The 18,062-nt window shown below is 28.8% G+C and overlaps 1 protein-coding gene across 2 annotated transcripts in view; it reads right to left on the minus strand.

The window, feature by feature from the left end:
* The window catches only part of LOC129980908 (homeobox protein Meis2-like), a 309,336-nt gene that overhangs the window by 250,303 nt on the left and 40,971 nt on the right, over positions 1-18,062 (minus strand). For both annotated transcript variants that reach the window (XM_056091384.1, XM_056091385.1), the window contains exons 4-5: positions 14,801-14,851; positions 2,265-2,501 (exon numbers count right to left, since the gene is read on the minus strand). In XM_056091384.1, the coding sequence (XP_055947359.1) occupies positions 2,265-2,501; positions 14,801-14,851 (288 nt within the window). The remainder of the gene's footprint in view (positions 1-2,264; positions 2,502-14,800; positions 14,852-18,062) is intronic.

The following is an 18,062-nucleotide window of genomic DNA, read 5'->3' on the forward strand; positions in this document are numbered from 1 at the left end:
TATACGGATGAAAATTTGTATATGGTCTTTATATCATATTTGTAGATTTCTATAAAATTTCTACTCAAAAGAAGTCTATCTATCCAGTTGTCCGAATATGAATTAACTGGATAGCTACAAAGCGAAGAGAGCAAGATGGACAAAATTTGCTAAAGAAGATTTTTCATCTTAAATGTAGGTTACGTATCAAATTTGGAATCCAATCTGTCAAAGATTTGGCCGTCTGCCGATCTGTTCAATAAACATGTAGATGTGATAAATTAAAAGCGCAATGACTTAAATATATGATATTTTTTTCTATAATTTTGTGATTCCAATTGTAGTTCTATGTCAAATTTTATTTTAATTGCCGGGGAAAGGCATTCAAAATACACATTCGGCTTTCTGGTGTTTTGTATTAGCTGTATCATAGCGATTAATTACCAAAAATCGCATTGCAAAATTCTTTTGTAACTATTGTTCACCAATGGCATATAATTAACAATATACAAATACATTTATTAAAGGGTATAAGTGACAGTTTTCGAATAGCACTCCTGCTTCTTATGGCATATACATGTGTTAAAATATTTCTACATCATTTTTCTTGAAAACAAAATACTCATAAAAATGAGAGTATTTTGAGTATTTTCTAACCAACCAAATCAATAAATTTTAACGATGCTATTTGTAAGATATTTAGTTTTCCTTTTACTTCTGTCGATAAACAACTGCGAGGAAAATACCTCTTGTGCTCTTATCAGGAGATGGTAGAGTGGGCAAACAGACAGGCCCTATCTGTATACAGTGTTATCAATTTAGCACTCCGATAGGAACCTGCGTCTATCTGAACAGGCTCTTATCATCTGGCGAAATAATATTTGAGAAACTGTCATCGATTAGGAAGGTGTGGATTTTGCTTCTATAGATTACAAAACAGCGCCCTTTGATCCTGGAAACTATTTACCGATTCTGATCGCTAAAACGGTCGATGTACAAAATCTTACTCTAGCTACGAAAATATTCTCAGATTAAATTAGTTTGTTTCGATTGTTTTGTAAAATATAAATATGAGATAAGTTACTCGATGCAATTTTTAAAAATTAGATACTAGGCATATGATTTGTTACGAGTTAATAAAGTCATTAGAAAAGTTTATTTTTTTCTAAATCATTTTGAAATATTTACTCTTAGTAGAATTAAGTACCTAAAAAAATCTGGGTGAGTTCAATTTTTTGAGAATTTATGAAGGCCTAAAAGAAGTCTGAATCCTATACAGCGTTTTAATATTGTTTTGTTATTAAGTAATAAAATTATACTTTTTTAATGCAATTTCAGCTTCGATTACAGCGGAAATGACATTAAGAATGTCTCCCTTTATTTGAACTCTCCACAACAAGAAAAAAAAACTAACTAAAGAGCAGTATATCGATTTAGCTATTTTTGTCACCATGCAAAACACTCAAATGCAGCCCTAAAACTCAAATTTAAGCTTTTCACTAAGCCAAGAAACATGCCGTGGTTTGTACAAGAAAACAATATATGATAAAGCTTTAAATTCTCAACAATTAATGAAATTCACAAGAGGCCATTCATAAGGCTCTTTGTAAAACTAAATAAAGGCGACAACATCACAATAAAGGAAATCGAAATTTAAGATCTCAAGCTCCCTAAGAATTCCAAGACACCTCGCCGATTTATAAGTGATTAGATATTACCAACAGTTTTATTTTGGGCCGAATTTTGCCGATTTATGTAAAATCTTCACTTTTCTTTTCTTTTCTTCCAGTTTTATGAATTAACTTTCACAATTAGTAAATGCGGTTGAAACTTTTAGGCTCAGTCATTTGCTAAATAATATTATCGTCAAACCATATTAATTGCTTCATTAACTGGTTAGATGTCCGGAGGTTAAGAACCTTGAATTCCAGAACTTCGTTTCACCTCTAACAAAATGGCAGTATTTATCTCTATATCCAATACACTTATATATCTAATATTTTAAAGTAATATTAATATCGAACGTAATTACCCTTTTTTAGAAACATGAAAAACAAAAAAATTATGGCATGATTATTAAGAATAAATTTCAAAATCTCGTCATGAAGTATATCTATAGTTCATACATTATAAATTCGCGAAATCCATCCTTGTTGCGCTTACAATTTATCCATCAGGACATAATTTTCTGTAATTAATATAATGCATGTACAGTTATACATAGGTGTCGAAAGGATAAACAATCAACGATCGAAGCAATGTTATCAACTGTAAGGGATACTTACTTGGTCAGGAGTGGAGGAGTTGTCAGAACTATGTCCTGTGGTATCGGGATTACCCCGTCCACCCCCAGCACCACTGTTACCACCTCCTGCACCTCCTCCTCCGTTGCTGCTGTTGTTATTGTTGTCGCCCAGATCGCCGGGTTTACTGTCTCTCTCGTCTATTACCAAGTCTATTGGCATTTTACCCTTCAAGCAACTGATGTAACGCTGGCAAAAGTTATCGCACAACTCATGGACCTAAGAATAAAAAATTTATTCTTCATTAACAGTTTGATAAGAGTAGATATAAGTACTATAAAAAGATTTCTTACTATAGGTAGGTTTTATATCAATATTACACTCATTACTTATCTTAAGCATCAATACTATACCTACACATAGGGCATAAATTAATGTACCAAAAATAATCGCAAAGAGTTTGATAGATGTATTTCTGGCAGTGAATTCTCATTTTCAGATCAAATTGTTCAAAAGACTTGTATTATTTTATTTAAATCGAGCAAAATAATTCATTAAATAAACTCATTAAATAAAATTTTTTACTTATCAGTTGTTGTTACTTTATTTGATATTTTTTATATATCTGTTTTTAATACTTCCAATTTATCCACGCTTTTAAAATTACTTTCCAATAATTCAAACTTTAACTTCTGAATTGGAAGGGGATTTTAGGAATTATGTTATTCTGAAATTTCGGAAAAACACATGCCTAAAACGAATGGTTATTCAGCTTGATTCATAGGGAATTTTCTTTTGAAATTATATAAACTCTGTATCTCTTTTTATATACCCCTTTTTCCATCTTCTTTCAGAATATCTTATATTCCTTGATCATGAATTTAATAAATAACAATAGCTGCTAGAAATTGATCATTTTGCCTCATTATGAAGAATAATAATGTTATCGTTAAAAAAATACTTCTCGCCTATTCAGTTTACCAGAAGTTGCATTATCCGTATATTTGGATTTATGTAGATGTGTTACAGACCAATACAGTATCTCACTTTTCGTTTGTTTGTCATGCATATTTGAGGGCATATTAATGGCAAAATATGCGCTATGTCAAACGGAGATAAAAGATAATCAAGCCATTTTCAAATAAAATTAATTTATGATAAAAATGACATAATACTTGTGAATTTTGTAAGAAACAGAACATTTAAAATATATTTTATGATTAATTAATTGTTAAAAAAAATAGGTTATTATTTCAACTTGTAAAGAAATTTAGGTTAATTATTGCTGAAAAACAAATGTTAAGATCAAGCAAAATGCTGCAAACCAATTATTTAGTTCTTCGAAAAATCCAAATCATTAATTCTTTTTAAATTTATCAGGATTGCTGATTGATCAACCTTTGAAAATGCAAATGCATGTATCGTTTTAAAAGAATTTATCAAAAATTTAAAAATGGTTATGGAAAACTTTATTTAATTCTCATAATCAAGCTTGTAATTTAGTTTCCAAATAAATTTAATTTCTGTTACAATAAGAGATTTCTTTCTATTTCAAAATTTTGCTACAACGAAAATAAATTTAAAAACATTGGCTTAAATTTAAAAATATATTAAATAGACATCTCCATTGAACTTTCCATGATGAATATATAAGCATACAGAGGAGGGGGAGGGGAGTAAATTAAGTAAATTTAGTAAGTAGCTTAAGTAAATTTAGTAAGAAGCGTAAGTAAATTTAGTTCAAAATTAAATAACTATAATACATTTGTTATTAGTAAAAATGTAAAAAGAATTTATTTTTATATAAGTATCGATCCTTGAAACAGACAAATACCTTTTAATTTAACTAACACACTAATAATTTAATTTAAATAATTTTTTAAAAATAAAAATGTATTTTTTATATGTTTTTGTCCCATTACTAAGATAATCACCGTAAATTTATAATTAGTCATCACAGATTATAAACTGATACCTATTTTGGTTAATTAGAAACTGATACCAATTTTTTAGTTAATATTTTGTGCCTTTTTAGTTAAATGAAATTCCTAAAAGAAACAATATTTCACGTGGTGGAGGGAATAATTAAAACTAAATTCATGAATAAAATTCATTATCAGCAAATAAATTCATAGCAGGCACAAGCTGTTTTCATAAAGGCCAAAGGACCAATAATACACAGTGTTATTCCGCCAGCAAAAATGACGTCAGCATCGCGCAGTCCAGCTGGTAGTAATTGTCTTCCCGTTGACGACGCTTGTCACTACAAGTGCTACTGTGACAGGATGGTTCTTGTAGGAATGCAATAACGCCTGGTCGTCTCTTATTTGACTTGACGAAGGAAAGAGGGTTGATTCTTTGTTTGGGCGAGGGGTGATGCGAACTCTGAGATGAGTACAATCATGAGATATGTCAATCGTAGGGGAAAATTATTGCTACGATAGAAATCGGTGGAATTCCTGACGATCTTTTTTTGTGATCGGAGAAGCGTCAGTTGAATTATTTTATTTGTAATCGAAGGATATTTTAAAATCAAGATTTCAAATAAAAAACGCAAATATGAATAGTGACAAATTTATCGTAAAATAATATAATAAGAGTAAATGTAGCTGGACCAATTAGTAGCTATATCTCCTAAACAGATCCACTAAGAAAATAAACCATATTACAGTACAGAAATAATTTCATTTTTTTTTTTTTTCAGATTTACCAATAATTTCAAATTAAAATTATCAAAGAAATGTTTTTGATTTGAAAGATTTTGATAGTATTAGTAGCAACAAGAGAATTTAAGTGAAACTGGTTTCTTTAATTAACATACAAATAGAATGGTCTTATAATAATAATTTACTATAAAAAACCAAGAGTGCGAATATTATATAAAAGATAAGTTTTCCATCAACTAAATACAGAAATAGATTTTTTTTAGTTACATTTCGATTTTTCTTATGAAATTTTTACAAGTCTTTATGACTAGTATTAAACATGTTTCTATTTCATATCAGTAATACATTTCAATTAACAATAATTGTAGTTCATCAAATTTAAAATTAAATTTGAAAAAAAAAACAAAGAAAATCTTTTATATTACCATTCTAATCTACTCATAAATAATTTCAAATTAATATCAAGATACAATTATTCTGTAGATAATTAATACATTCGACATGCTAGTGTAGCAGGGAAAAAAAAGAAAGAAAGAAATGCATTAAAAATTTCATTAATAAAAAGTTTGAAAAAGCAAATTTCAAAAGTTAATTTGAATTCAGTGTATACAAATAAATTTTAATTTGACCGTAAAATTTTATTTCTAAAAAAATGTAATAATCCAAGGAAGAAGCGTAAAATGATTTGACTCAAAATGTGAACCTATTTTTCCTGCCAATAAGATGCTTCTTAGAAAATTTAATTTGCGCCAGGCTTTATTTATGCTTTCTTCAATGTGAATTATGAAAAATTTTACTATGAAGCATTTAAACTTAGAAAAAAAATCATATTCGAAATTATATTCAGAAGCTATAACGGAATATTCATTCTTACAAAAGTATTTTCGTGTGAAGAATCATTTTTTTTTAAATTGTACATCGTTTAATCATAAGTGAAATATAGTCTGAATTAAAGGGGTATGTTTTTTAAAAAGAAATCTAGTTCATTCGAAACTGAAATATTCAACTCTTGCGACAGAGAAGAGAAAAACCCTCCGATCCATGCGTTCAGGCTTTTTACATATTAATAAAAACTATATAAAAGAACATGCATAGCAAAACTTTCGAACATGACTGTCAAAACTTTTCTTTTGTTGTACATGGGACTACATTAAAGAGAATTTGCATTCAAAAATAAGAACGTTGAAAAAAAAAAGAAAAGAAAAGAAAAGACACATAAAATGAATAAATAAAAAAATCTAATTCGATCCAAAAGCACTGACAAGGGAAAGAAAAATTGTACCTCAAACACGTAGCCACACACAGGCGCATGTGCTTGACGTTACGAAAGATGAACTCAAGGAAAAAAAGAAAGAAAGAAAAAAAGAATGAAAAAGTGAGAGAAAAAAATGTATTTTGCATATGACAGTGGATGGTGCAAGAAGAAACAGTCAGAAAAGGCACAACTCCCATGTATTTTGCATGCGAACGGGTCTTCACAATCGGCTCTTCGTCTGTCTGGTGAAAAAGAATAAATAAAATAAAAAAAGAAAGAAAATTGAGGTTGAAAGGGGGGAAAATTTACACTCCTACCGAGATGTCTGCATAAACAGAGGGACTAATTCAGCGCAGGGACAAAATCTATGAATCAAATGTCACCATGCGTTAGCAGGACTAGAATACATGAATAAAATGCTAATTTTTCTTTTCATTTTGAATTTTCCTATTATACTTGATAAATGCAAGTAAATGTATTAAATATTTTCAATGTTCAAAAATAAAATTTTTAAAGTCTTTGGTAATAGTTCGCTAAAATTTTTCCTATTGAAAATTTAAAAATTTTCCGACAATCTATTCTTACTGCAAACAAAATTAAATAATACTAATAATAATTCATTTTTTGAGAATATATTGTTAATTCTTAGTTAATAAAACTGGTTTTCTACAGTACATTGTACTGTTAATAATCTGGTAAGAGATACTTCGAACTTATAAGAAGATTGATGGATTAAAAGAAGACATTCTGACAACTGAATCTTTGTCCACTGTACAAAATATACAAAACTGTCCTAAAAGTATTTAATATTTATTATACTATCGCCGTATCGCACCCCCTCTCCCCCAAGTTCCGATGGACCATAAAAAGAATTAAAATGCAGAAAACAAAATTAATCCATCACTTAGATTTGCATACAAATATGGTTACTTTATCGACATAATCAACATCAGATTCAAGCATTTGCCATATCGGTGACCAGATTTCCTATCCCTCAAAGACGGATTTTACAATATTTCGTGAACGGGGAATAACCCGCTCCTTTGAAGCTTTACATTAATCTAGAAGTTCGTTGAATTTTGCTTTAAGGAAAGAATACGGAATAATGCAAATCTTCATTTCCCAAAACTACAAATTTTGAGATGCTGGTCGACCAACTCGTTGCTTATGATTCCAACATCCTCCGTTCCTTTCAAACGAATTCAACAATTCGTTGAACAAGATCTTCTGTTTCCGAAAGTTTTGCACTATTGTTTTCATTCATGCTGAATATGGTTTTGAATCAAGTGTTTTCATCTCTTCCTTGAATTGAAGATTGACCTAGGACACCAAAATAATAATTAATTATAATTTCGGTATCCTAGCTAGTTATCAAACTATTTATTTTTGTATCCGGGACTAATGAGACGCTCCAAAGAAATGGCAAAAACACATTTAACAACACTGGCGGCATATCTCGATGAGACAATCGAAAATCAGATCTATTAATACGACAAATGCTCGCATCGTTACAATGATTATGCCGGAAAGTAACAATAGTTGTACATAACTTTTTTTTACTTTTGTCTCTTTTTTTTTATAATCTATCTATACTTAAAACACACACAGACACACACAAGGGCCTCCCCTTTTGTATATAGTTGTTTCCCCTTGCGCAAATATCCATCTACATGCAATAATTAATATTTCCACCGTTAACGCTAACTACTTTATTTGATTTTTTTATTATATTTATATATATATATATATATATATATATATATATATATATATATATATATATATATATGAATAATTTTAAGAGCGTTCCAATCTGAGCATCGAAATTTTATTTCAAATAACTCTTGTAAAAGCATAAATGTATTAAATGGTAATTGAAATTTTTAAAAATGAGAGAATCGAATAAAAGAAACGTGTAAATGTCAAATTTAGAAATATATCTTATTCAGAAATTACGTTTCAACTAGATATCAAAAGTCCGAAGGAGCTTCAATAATATAATAATTTTAAAGATTTATCGGAGCAGAAAGAATACCGGAATTTTAAATTATTTCAACTTTTTAAAATTATTTCTTCAAATTTTTAAATTATTTCTTCAAATTTTTAAATTATTTCTTCAAATTTTTAAAATATTTCTTCAAATTTTTAAATTATTTCTATTATTAAATTAAATTATTTCAAAATTAGGGATAAATTATGAAAGAGCTTGCCTTGTCCTGATCCTTCTCAAATTTAATATGTCGTTTATATAACTGGTTTTGTTCTAACAGAAAAATATATATATATATAGTATATAATCTCAAATGAACGTGAAAACAATACCGGCCTCAGCTTATAAAAAGCTATTTCAAATTAATAAGCTGGCCCGATTTATCCTGCAAAGCATGATATTCACAAGATTCACATCCTTTTCGTCGTAAGAATTACGGTCAAAATTGTAAATTACTTTAATGGCACATTTTGCCCAAGTAAAAACTGATCGAATACACACATTTAGATAAAATAATAATAAGAAGAAGAAGATTTCAAAACAAAAGTGAATCCATTTTTCTACTGCGTCCAATACCATTCCTAAAACTTACTTATAAATATAGCCCCCTTCCGTCCAAAAAAAAAAAAAAAAAAAAAAAAAAAAAGGAGAGAGAGAGAGAGAGAGAGAGAGCAGGACCAATGAGACAAAAGAAACCACTCAACTTTACCGAAAACTTATTCTGATACATATTACACAACAGAAAAAAGAAAGAGAGGGAGAAAGAGAAAAATAATAATGTATCTCAAACCGTAATAAGATCTTTTTAACGTCGGCATAAAATGCTAACTCGACAACACACCCCTAGAAAAATCTAACCTCACGGTATGCATGTAATAAAAAGCAGGAATAAAATAAAAGCATCACTGAATGTACAATGCTTCTAATAAGTACCTGTCACATATCCCTTCCTCAGTCGGCAGTTCCCAACCTCCCAATTTTTTTTCAAACCTATTTCCATTACTATTATTTCCAGAACGGACGAATGGGGTATTAGGTAAGGTTTTGCTTATTTATTTGTGTTTTTTCTTGCTCTTTTTTCCACTTCTTTCCACCCTCCGTCTCTATTCTAAATGACGGTTGCGGGTTTGTGAATCCAGAACTGGATGTTAATTTTCCCTGCTGTCAATCAGATGTCATGCCAGTGGTTCGGCCTCTGCTAGTTCTTAAAACAGCTGTAGTATTACACAAGGCACGAATGAGATTGGGGAACACACGCGCTAGAAGCAAAAAAATAATGGGGAAAAAACTAAATAAAGGAAAAAAAAACTATTCAAGCGAATAGGTATGAATTGAGTGAAATGTCATAGGTGAATGTTCTCCTAAGCATTTTTGTCGGTAACTTTTCACGTATTTCGTTTTAGGATTAAATAACCAGTTGCGAGAAACCACTTTTTTTAAATCCTTAGAAATTTAGTACGAATCATATCTTCATGAAGCAAGTCAACAGAATATGAAAGACACTAAAGTTCGCAACAGGCATAAAATGGAAGAGAAAATGCATGTGAAAGAATACTAAGGAATTTAAACGGATATCAAATTGAAATTGGCATGAAATATTACATATGACAGATAAATTTGCGAAAGGCATAGCGCATTTGACTCAAAATATAAATATTAACTTCTTTTAATTCATTTTCCCATCAGTCTAAAGATATTGTTCAATTTTCTTTGTCTTGGTCATTGAGAAAGGAATAGCGCATTTGACTTAAAAAATATATAAATATTAACTTTCTTAGTTCGCTTTCCCAGCAGCCTAAAGATATTGTCCAGTATTCTTTGACATTGCTCAGTACCTCTAATATACATATAGTTATTGACATATAGGACAATTATTTGATTTTTAAAAACTACATATTATTAAAATATTTTAAAAACTACATACTTCGAAGCCGAAGACAAACAGGAAATAATTGAATTTTGTCTAAATAATAGCACATTTGTCGTAAAATACTTCTTAATTTTCTTAAGTCGCATTCACAACAAATTAAAATTATCGTACAACATTCAGAATGTCATCCATTAATCTATAGACATTCTTTAATCCACTGTACATTCTTTAATGTGCAGTGAGTTATAATGGACTAAATGCAATACAAAATGTAGTGATTTTAGTACAATACAAAATGTAGTTTCAATACATATCTGGTGTAATCCAAACGAGATATCATTGTGAATATGCAACTTTTACATTAGTGAATTTCTGCTGACTGCAAATCTCTGTAACGGTTTTCCTATTGCTTTGGAAATATATTAACTAAAATAACGGCACGGCATCCGAAATTTATGTCATAAGTGCTATTATCACTATTATGATGTTCTGTTGCATATTTTTTATATACCCAGATTTTGTAATACTATTAGACTATAAAATTACTATAAAACAATTTTAGTTAGATTTAAGTATAGATGCTATGATATATCAAAGAATTCTCTCCCCCGATATTCAAGCTATGCCAATAACTAATGCCGATATTAAATATAGAATTTATAATATGCTGACATTTTATGAGAGTTAGGTTCTACAGAAATAAAAAAAATACATTAAAATCTATTACCCGAGTAACAGTTAAAAATTTAAAACTTTTATTTATTAATTTATTTTTATAATTCGCAGTTTGACTCCATAACAAACAAAAAAAAAATCCATGACGCTGAATATAATCCTTTAATTACTTTTGTAAAGAACGAAACAGCATTCGTATATTAAATGAAACGCCCGATTTCGGAGTGATAATAAGGCGATGTGATTATTTCTTCTCTTTTACAATAGGTGCCATCATAAATGTCATTCAATCTTCTTACTAAAGCCTCAGAAAACACATCTGCATATTGTCAGAGAGGAAAAAAAAATGAACAATATTAGAAACACGAAGCAAAAAGAAAGAATCAAAAAGAGAGAGTGAAAAAAATCTTATTGTTCAAGCAGCAAAGGAAAACATTGCGTGAAGTCGTACGGAAGGAACAACATTCAGCTGAAAAACCAACAGCTAGCCATTAGTGGATATCACTGGTGTTCAACAAATCGCCCACCAAAAGAAAGATTTTTTTTTCTGCCAATTGATTACCAGTGTGAACTCCAAATAAACACTGGGGAGGGGGGGTAGTACTTCATTCCGATGATTATAGCGATGCTTGTTCAACGGCAGAAACAATTTCTGGCTATCGATTCCACAGGTTGCTGTAGCTACGTGAGAACAAGTCACAAACAACTGTTGTTAAAAGGAATATTGCTCTTTGTGTGTGTGTGTGTTCGATCGGAAATGGAATGGAAGCTAAATGATGTAGATTTTAAGCGTGCAAAATGCTTTTAAATATTGAAATTCGTTTGTTTCCCCTATAATTTAAAAGCGTGTTTAAAAATCAAACATATATACATTTATTATTTAATAGTTTCTATAAGAAACTGTTTGTACTCATATGTAAAGTAGTTAATGATACAATAAATCAATTTTATGCATGCATTATATTATTGCATAAATTTCATTATTTAAAAGCTTTTATCAATAAAGGTTTCATAGGCTCTAAGACAAACAGTTAATGATACACGAAACATTAGGATATGTTTGAATATTTGTTGAATATTGAATCGGTTGTTTGAATATTTTATTGATATTGTGGCAAGCAATTCATTTTTTAAAAAAAAGAAAAAATAGTAAGATTTCTTATATGTGTATTTAAATTTAAAATGCTACTAGCGGAATCAAATGGTTTTTCTATTTCTGTAGTATCTTATCTATTGCATGTTACTAATATTAGGCATATATAGAGAGAAAAGCGATTTCATTTGAAACAAATGCCAGACAATATATCATAATAGAAATAAAAGTTTCTCTCCTAAGCATATGAGTAATCTTCAACAACTTTAATTTAATGCATATATAAAAAGACAAACTGTGAATTTATACAAGTTCTATAACTTAGACATATTTCTAATTTCATATTATTGCAAAATCTTTTATACCGACCATATCAGAAAATTATTGCAAGTCGTAGATGTTAAAAAAAAAAGATATAAAGTAATTTATCAATATTATGGAATGCCTTACTTATTTTTTGCAATTAATTAACCATTATTGCAAATTTACTTGCAACTATCTCTAAAAATAATAAAAATGAATAAGTGCATGTGTCTGAAACATGCATATATATATATATATATATATATATAGAGAGAGAGAGAGAGAGAGAGAGAGAGGAGTTTAGTAACGTAAACCTAAAATTATTTTTTAGACTTAATAATAATTTTAATTAATTCAAGATTAATTGAAATTTTGGCGATTTTCCGCGACAACTTCCGAAAATATTACAGCATAAAAGCGACTTTTACATTATCTTAAAATTGAGAAATTCTTTTCAATGAGACCAGTGTTTGCCATGTAATTATTCTATTTTTAAAATATTTAAAGCATATTTTATAACAATACATCTAATTGCTGAAGGGAACTTAAACCGTTTTTATTGTAGCTATAAAAAGTTCATTTTGTTTTCCTTTTCCATTATTTATGATCAAAATATGAATCTGCGGATTATTTTTTATGCTGAGTAAATTTCAGTGTAAGATATGCTTTTAGTGAAATTTCTAAAGTTTTGTAGTACTTAAATTGAAGTTTTAACTTCAGAATTAAACGATGGAGAAAATTTTTTTAAAGTACGCCCATTTTCAAATACTTCTGTTTCCCGTGATAACAATAATTAAACGTATAAAAATGCAGAATGAAAATCGAGAAATGTGTAACAAGATAACGAGAATGGTCTATAAAGGCATGCGTTATGTCTTTTGAAATTAGCTTAAAATTATTTTGCCAAGGAAGGGATTAAGACAAAATTACACAAAGTGTTTATAAATCTTTAGAATAATAAAAAAAAAATACTATTTTATTGAAGTATGCTCATATGGAATGATTGTGTCTCCTTCAATATAATAAGCTGTGCAAAATAATGCTTGTAGCATAATATCGCAATTATTATTATGTTTGAAAATTAGGTTTGATATGCATATATAAACTGGATGAAATGGTTTCGGTAAATTTGCGTCAAACAGTCACAATGAAAAAATGCCTCTTCTTTTACATCACAAATAGGTTTAAAAACTTACGAATGAACATGGCAGCTGAAATTGACGAAAATTCTATAATTTACAAATAACATAGCTTCAACATTTCAAAAACGAAAGCTTTCTTTCTGTTTAAAAATTAGTATTGTCATAGCTATCCATTTTCCTCAGTTTTACATTAATTTTCTGTCAACTGACAACATAAACTTCCTGAAATCAATCAACTGCAGTATAAGTTAGATTTAACCACTGATTTATAAAAAAAAAATGAAGACGCATTCCAGTCGCATTTCAAGCCATTTCCTACAATGCCTCATTGGAACGTAGAAAAGGTCAGAAGATTCTCTTAAGAAAATTTTTTGACATTTTTCCAGTCAACAACAACAGTCATACATTTCATTGTCCATGTACTTAGGCATTAAGTCTTCAATCACTGTCAAGAGGAAATTTTAAAAACGAGGAAGTGTATATATATTCCGAGTTTATCCTCATTTAATTGACTTAAAAGTTCTAGTCTTTCAGCTCAACACTGACTGAAATTTAAAGCAGTTCTCGATTTTTTTCTTATTTGCTCAAAATTTTTGTTCCAGTTTAGTGTGCCATATTCCTCAAAATGAATAATAATTTGAACAACTGTGTGTTTTTAGCACATGACATGTTATCATCAAATGATAAAAGTATCTGCTAAAGTCATACAACATTTCATAACTTCACATTTGAACTATGACTTCATGCATTTTTTTTTTTCTAAATCTTCCAAATGTATAGTGAATTACACAATTAATACGATGAGGGCATTTTACAATCATTAATATGAAACGATTCTAATTTTCAACGATACATCTTCAACATTTATTCAAACTAAATTATCATTAGCTTTTGATGAAAGAAGTTTATTAAGTATAAAAATCGTGTTTGATAACTTTTTAAGAATGTTTTGAAAAGTTAAACAACCAATGATTAATTAAAAATAATGAGCAATACAGATATTAATTAATTTCAAATAGAAAAAAATATTGTTCCCTTTAAACACTAGTATTTTAACTTCAGAATGTAGTAATACCAATATTAGTACAGCAACAAATGCATTATTTAGTATAATTCTAATTCTGAAAACGATTATTTTAGAAAAAGAAATGGAACACAATATTTATCAATAGTTCTTCGTTAAAACCTATCATAAATCCAAATTTTGCAGTTCAAAAGCTAACAACAACAATAAAAAAAACCATACCATACAACTAACAAAAATACTTCAAAATGCCTTTTCAATCGGTTAAATCGAAAAAAAAAAATATTTTTCAATTTAAAAAAAACCCATCAAAACATTCCCGAATTTCTTTCGAATATTCTTCGTGTGAAAATATATTGAAAAGCCGGATATTAAGTTTTTTAATACGAAATCAAATCAATCCATTTAATATACTACACATACATGCAAGAAATATTGCTGTCATAAAGAATAATTTCCCCATTAATGAAAAAAAAATGAAAGCCATATTAAAATTTATTAGAGATAATGAAAGGAGAAAGGCATGATTTTAAGACAAGCATTTATTTTAATACACTTACCTTTTCTAACTCTAATAAATGGAACCTTAGTACTTGAATTGCTTGTACCATCTGAAACAATAAAAGATAAGCCATTAATCTTATTGAAAAATATATTCAAAGATGAGAAATAATAATGTCATAATTATGATACATTGATTCAAGGTAATTTTTTGAATACGTGATAGTAGTTTAATGTTTATTGGATGGATATTTCACATTTCGATGAAAAAAAGGGTTTATTTCTGTAATGTAGAAAGCCAAATTGCGATTCATCGTATAAAAAGCATATTTACTTAAGAAATTATGGCCATACTTAAGTTTATTAACATGAAATCAAGACAAAATTATTTATTTTAACTAAGAATTTAAAGAAACTGAATACACATATCTATTTAATATCGTAGGTATTTTATATTAAAATCCTGGTCATTTTGTAATTAACAGTAAACTATCACTGTTATTTCAATTTTCGATTTAATTGATCAACATTTTTAATAAATTCTTGACATACTATCGATTAATAAGTGTGTGTTTTTTTCTAATAAAACTAGAAGTGTTTAAACAACAAAATATATTTTGTAGGACGATGTTAAATTTCTGAGCTTTTAATTATAATGCGCTAAAATAAGGAACATCCGTGTTCAGGCAATTCAAGTTGGGGTGGGTGAGGATTCAAAAGAAGACTCAGAAGTACAGAGTACAGAACAAGAAAAAAAAATAATGTAATACAAGTTTTTAAAAAAAATTCAGAAAAAAATTAAACATTTGCTTAAATTAACATTTTTTATAATAATTATTATTATTTTACAATTCTTTATATTGTGTTTCGATTACATTGATATTTGGATATTTATGACAATAAATAATATATATTGTAATCCAAAATCTCTTAGAATTCGTAATTAATATGCGTTACGACTATGACTGAATTATGTTTATAAACATAATTCAATGAGAAAATGCGACAATGTTTATCAAAATGTGCATTATTTCAAGGGAGTTGAAGCTTCATCATTAAGGTGTCTAAATGATATTAATAATTTTTATTATAACATATATAATATTTTCATAATTTTGTTTATTTATTTTTACTTAACCTATGTAAAAATTCTGGACTATTTTATTCCATTATTATTAAGAATTTTATGCGGAGTATCACGGAAAAAATTGGATTCACTCACGGAAAAAAAATATTGCAACATTGTGCCGGGATCATACACTATGTATTCCTATTTTTGGAAATATTTTACATCATTTCCTCCAACATCTTCTGAAGTGTTTATCAAGAACGTCTGGTGTGCTTATAACTTTAATATCTTAACTTTTTTTTAAAAATTCCTCGGCATTACTCTAAATAAGGAAGGATAGTTAAAATTATTTTCACTTAGTATTGAATATCTAATCAAGTACTTCAACTTTATTCAGACCAGAACATAAATTCTATGACTGTTTCGTTCTGTGTTTCTAAACATCTTTCAGAGAAAAATACTTATAAAGGTTATCGAAGTAATATGATGGCCTTTGAATTCATTCTTCCTTTTCAATTACCGAAACTTCAGTGGTTTCTTAAAAATAATATAGCGAATAAACTTTTAAATGTAATATTTAGCGAGTAAACTTTTGTTCTAAAATAAATCTTTCAGAGAAAATATTTATAAAGGCTATCGAAGAAATATGATGGCCTTTCAATTCATTCTCCTTTTTCAACTGCCGAAATTTTAGTGGTTTTTAACAATAATATAACAAATAAAATTTTAATTAATTTAATAATTTTTGAAACTAGTAAACTTTTTTCCAAGACAGCTAATACTTATTTATGGTTTAAATGACATTAGTCAAAACTGAATTTTAAATTATTTTTGAATTACTTTACTCAGAAAGGAAATGCTGAATATTTTCGACACATATTACACAATATTCTGAATTTATTCAATATAATAGCCCAACCGAAGCAATCATGGATTGCACATATTTTGGAACTAATTATCAGGCCTTTCTCAATTGGATACACTTATCGTGCAAGAAAACAAAAATGCGAATAACTAATTTAGGTAGAGCAAAAGTTTGTTTTAAAAACCTATTCCCATTCGTGCTGGTTTTCCTAATTAGATATTAAATAATACCGTTCTCTTCCTAAAACAAATTCATCTCATCGGAGCCCACGAGAGTAGAATTACAAGCAGTTTAAATAATAAGCACCTCGTAAACGATCGCGCGCGCGAAGAATCGAGCAGAAACAACTGCAAACACTCATTATCTACCCATAATCGCGCAGGCAGTCCAAAAAATTGGAATGAGAGCGAGCCGCCATGATAATCGAGTGGAGTTGAGCGGTTTCAGCGGCGGCGGAACTCTTTCCGTGCTGTGATCTCTAAAAGCAATATCCTTGGAAATGAAAACTCATCAGAAAGAGCAAATTATGCTTTCAATTATCCATTTTTACATCTCGCGAGAACCCAGAGGCCTTGTTTAATTAACAAATAGAATACCTCACTCCTTCGTTTTACGGCACATTTCGTTAGTTGCTGCTCGGTTTCGAATGCCGCTTCTTTGTTCTTAATGCTTAGCGCGGGAAAACAGCTTTGGGAATTGGATAATTAAAAGCAAAGGCCGCCTCGTACCTACACGAAACATTACGCACAAGTTCTACAAACGAACATGTGGTTGTTGTGTACAGACGCCTATTAACCTCCGTTTTTTGTTCTGTCCCTTTGTTCTCAATTAATTTCTTCTTCCAGAGCTAAATTATATTTTTTTCTCTTCCTTTGCTTTCTTCCTTTCTTTTTTTCCGCATCGCATACAAATGCCTCACAATAATTTTTATTTCTGGATTACGATAAGATAAAGGATAATAAACGTCCAGAATTATATCACATTCCTCTTTTTGTTAATGAAAAAAGTGGGAAGGAGATAAAATTATTTTTGGAGTGAGAATAATATGTCCCTTGAAACATAAATTAACACAAGCGTCTTTTTGAAACGTTGTATTGAAAATTGCTATGTAACTGCACCTTTAATACATATGGTATTTTTAAATTCTATTTTAATTTATTTTTGATTTTAACAAATTTTACAAATTTTGAATTATTTCAAAATATCTTTAGTGTACTAAACAACCGAAAATGAATTAAATAAAAGTGTAAAGCCATTTTATTGTCACAGTGAGACTAAATTTATAAAAAAAAGTAGCTAATTTTTTTTGATTGATGCGCAGAATATCTTATTTAATGATAATGAATTAATTTAGTTATGCAGTGGTAATTAAATAGACTCATTAATG

The sequence above is a fragment of the Argiope bruennichi genome, chromosome 8 (assembly GCF_947563725.1).
Source record: "Argiope bruennichi chromosome 8, qqArgBrue1.1, whole genome shotgun sequence".
In the NCBI taxonomy this organism is placed as follows: domain Eukaryota; kingdom Metazoa; phylum Arthropoda; class Arachnida; order Araneae; family Araneidae; genus Argiope; species Argiope bruennichi.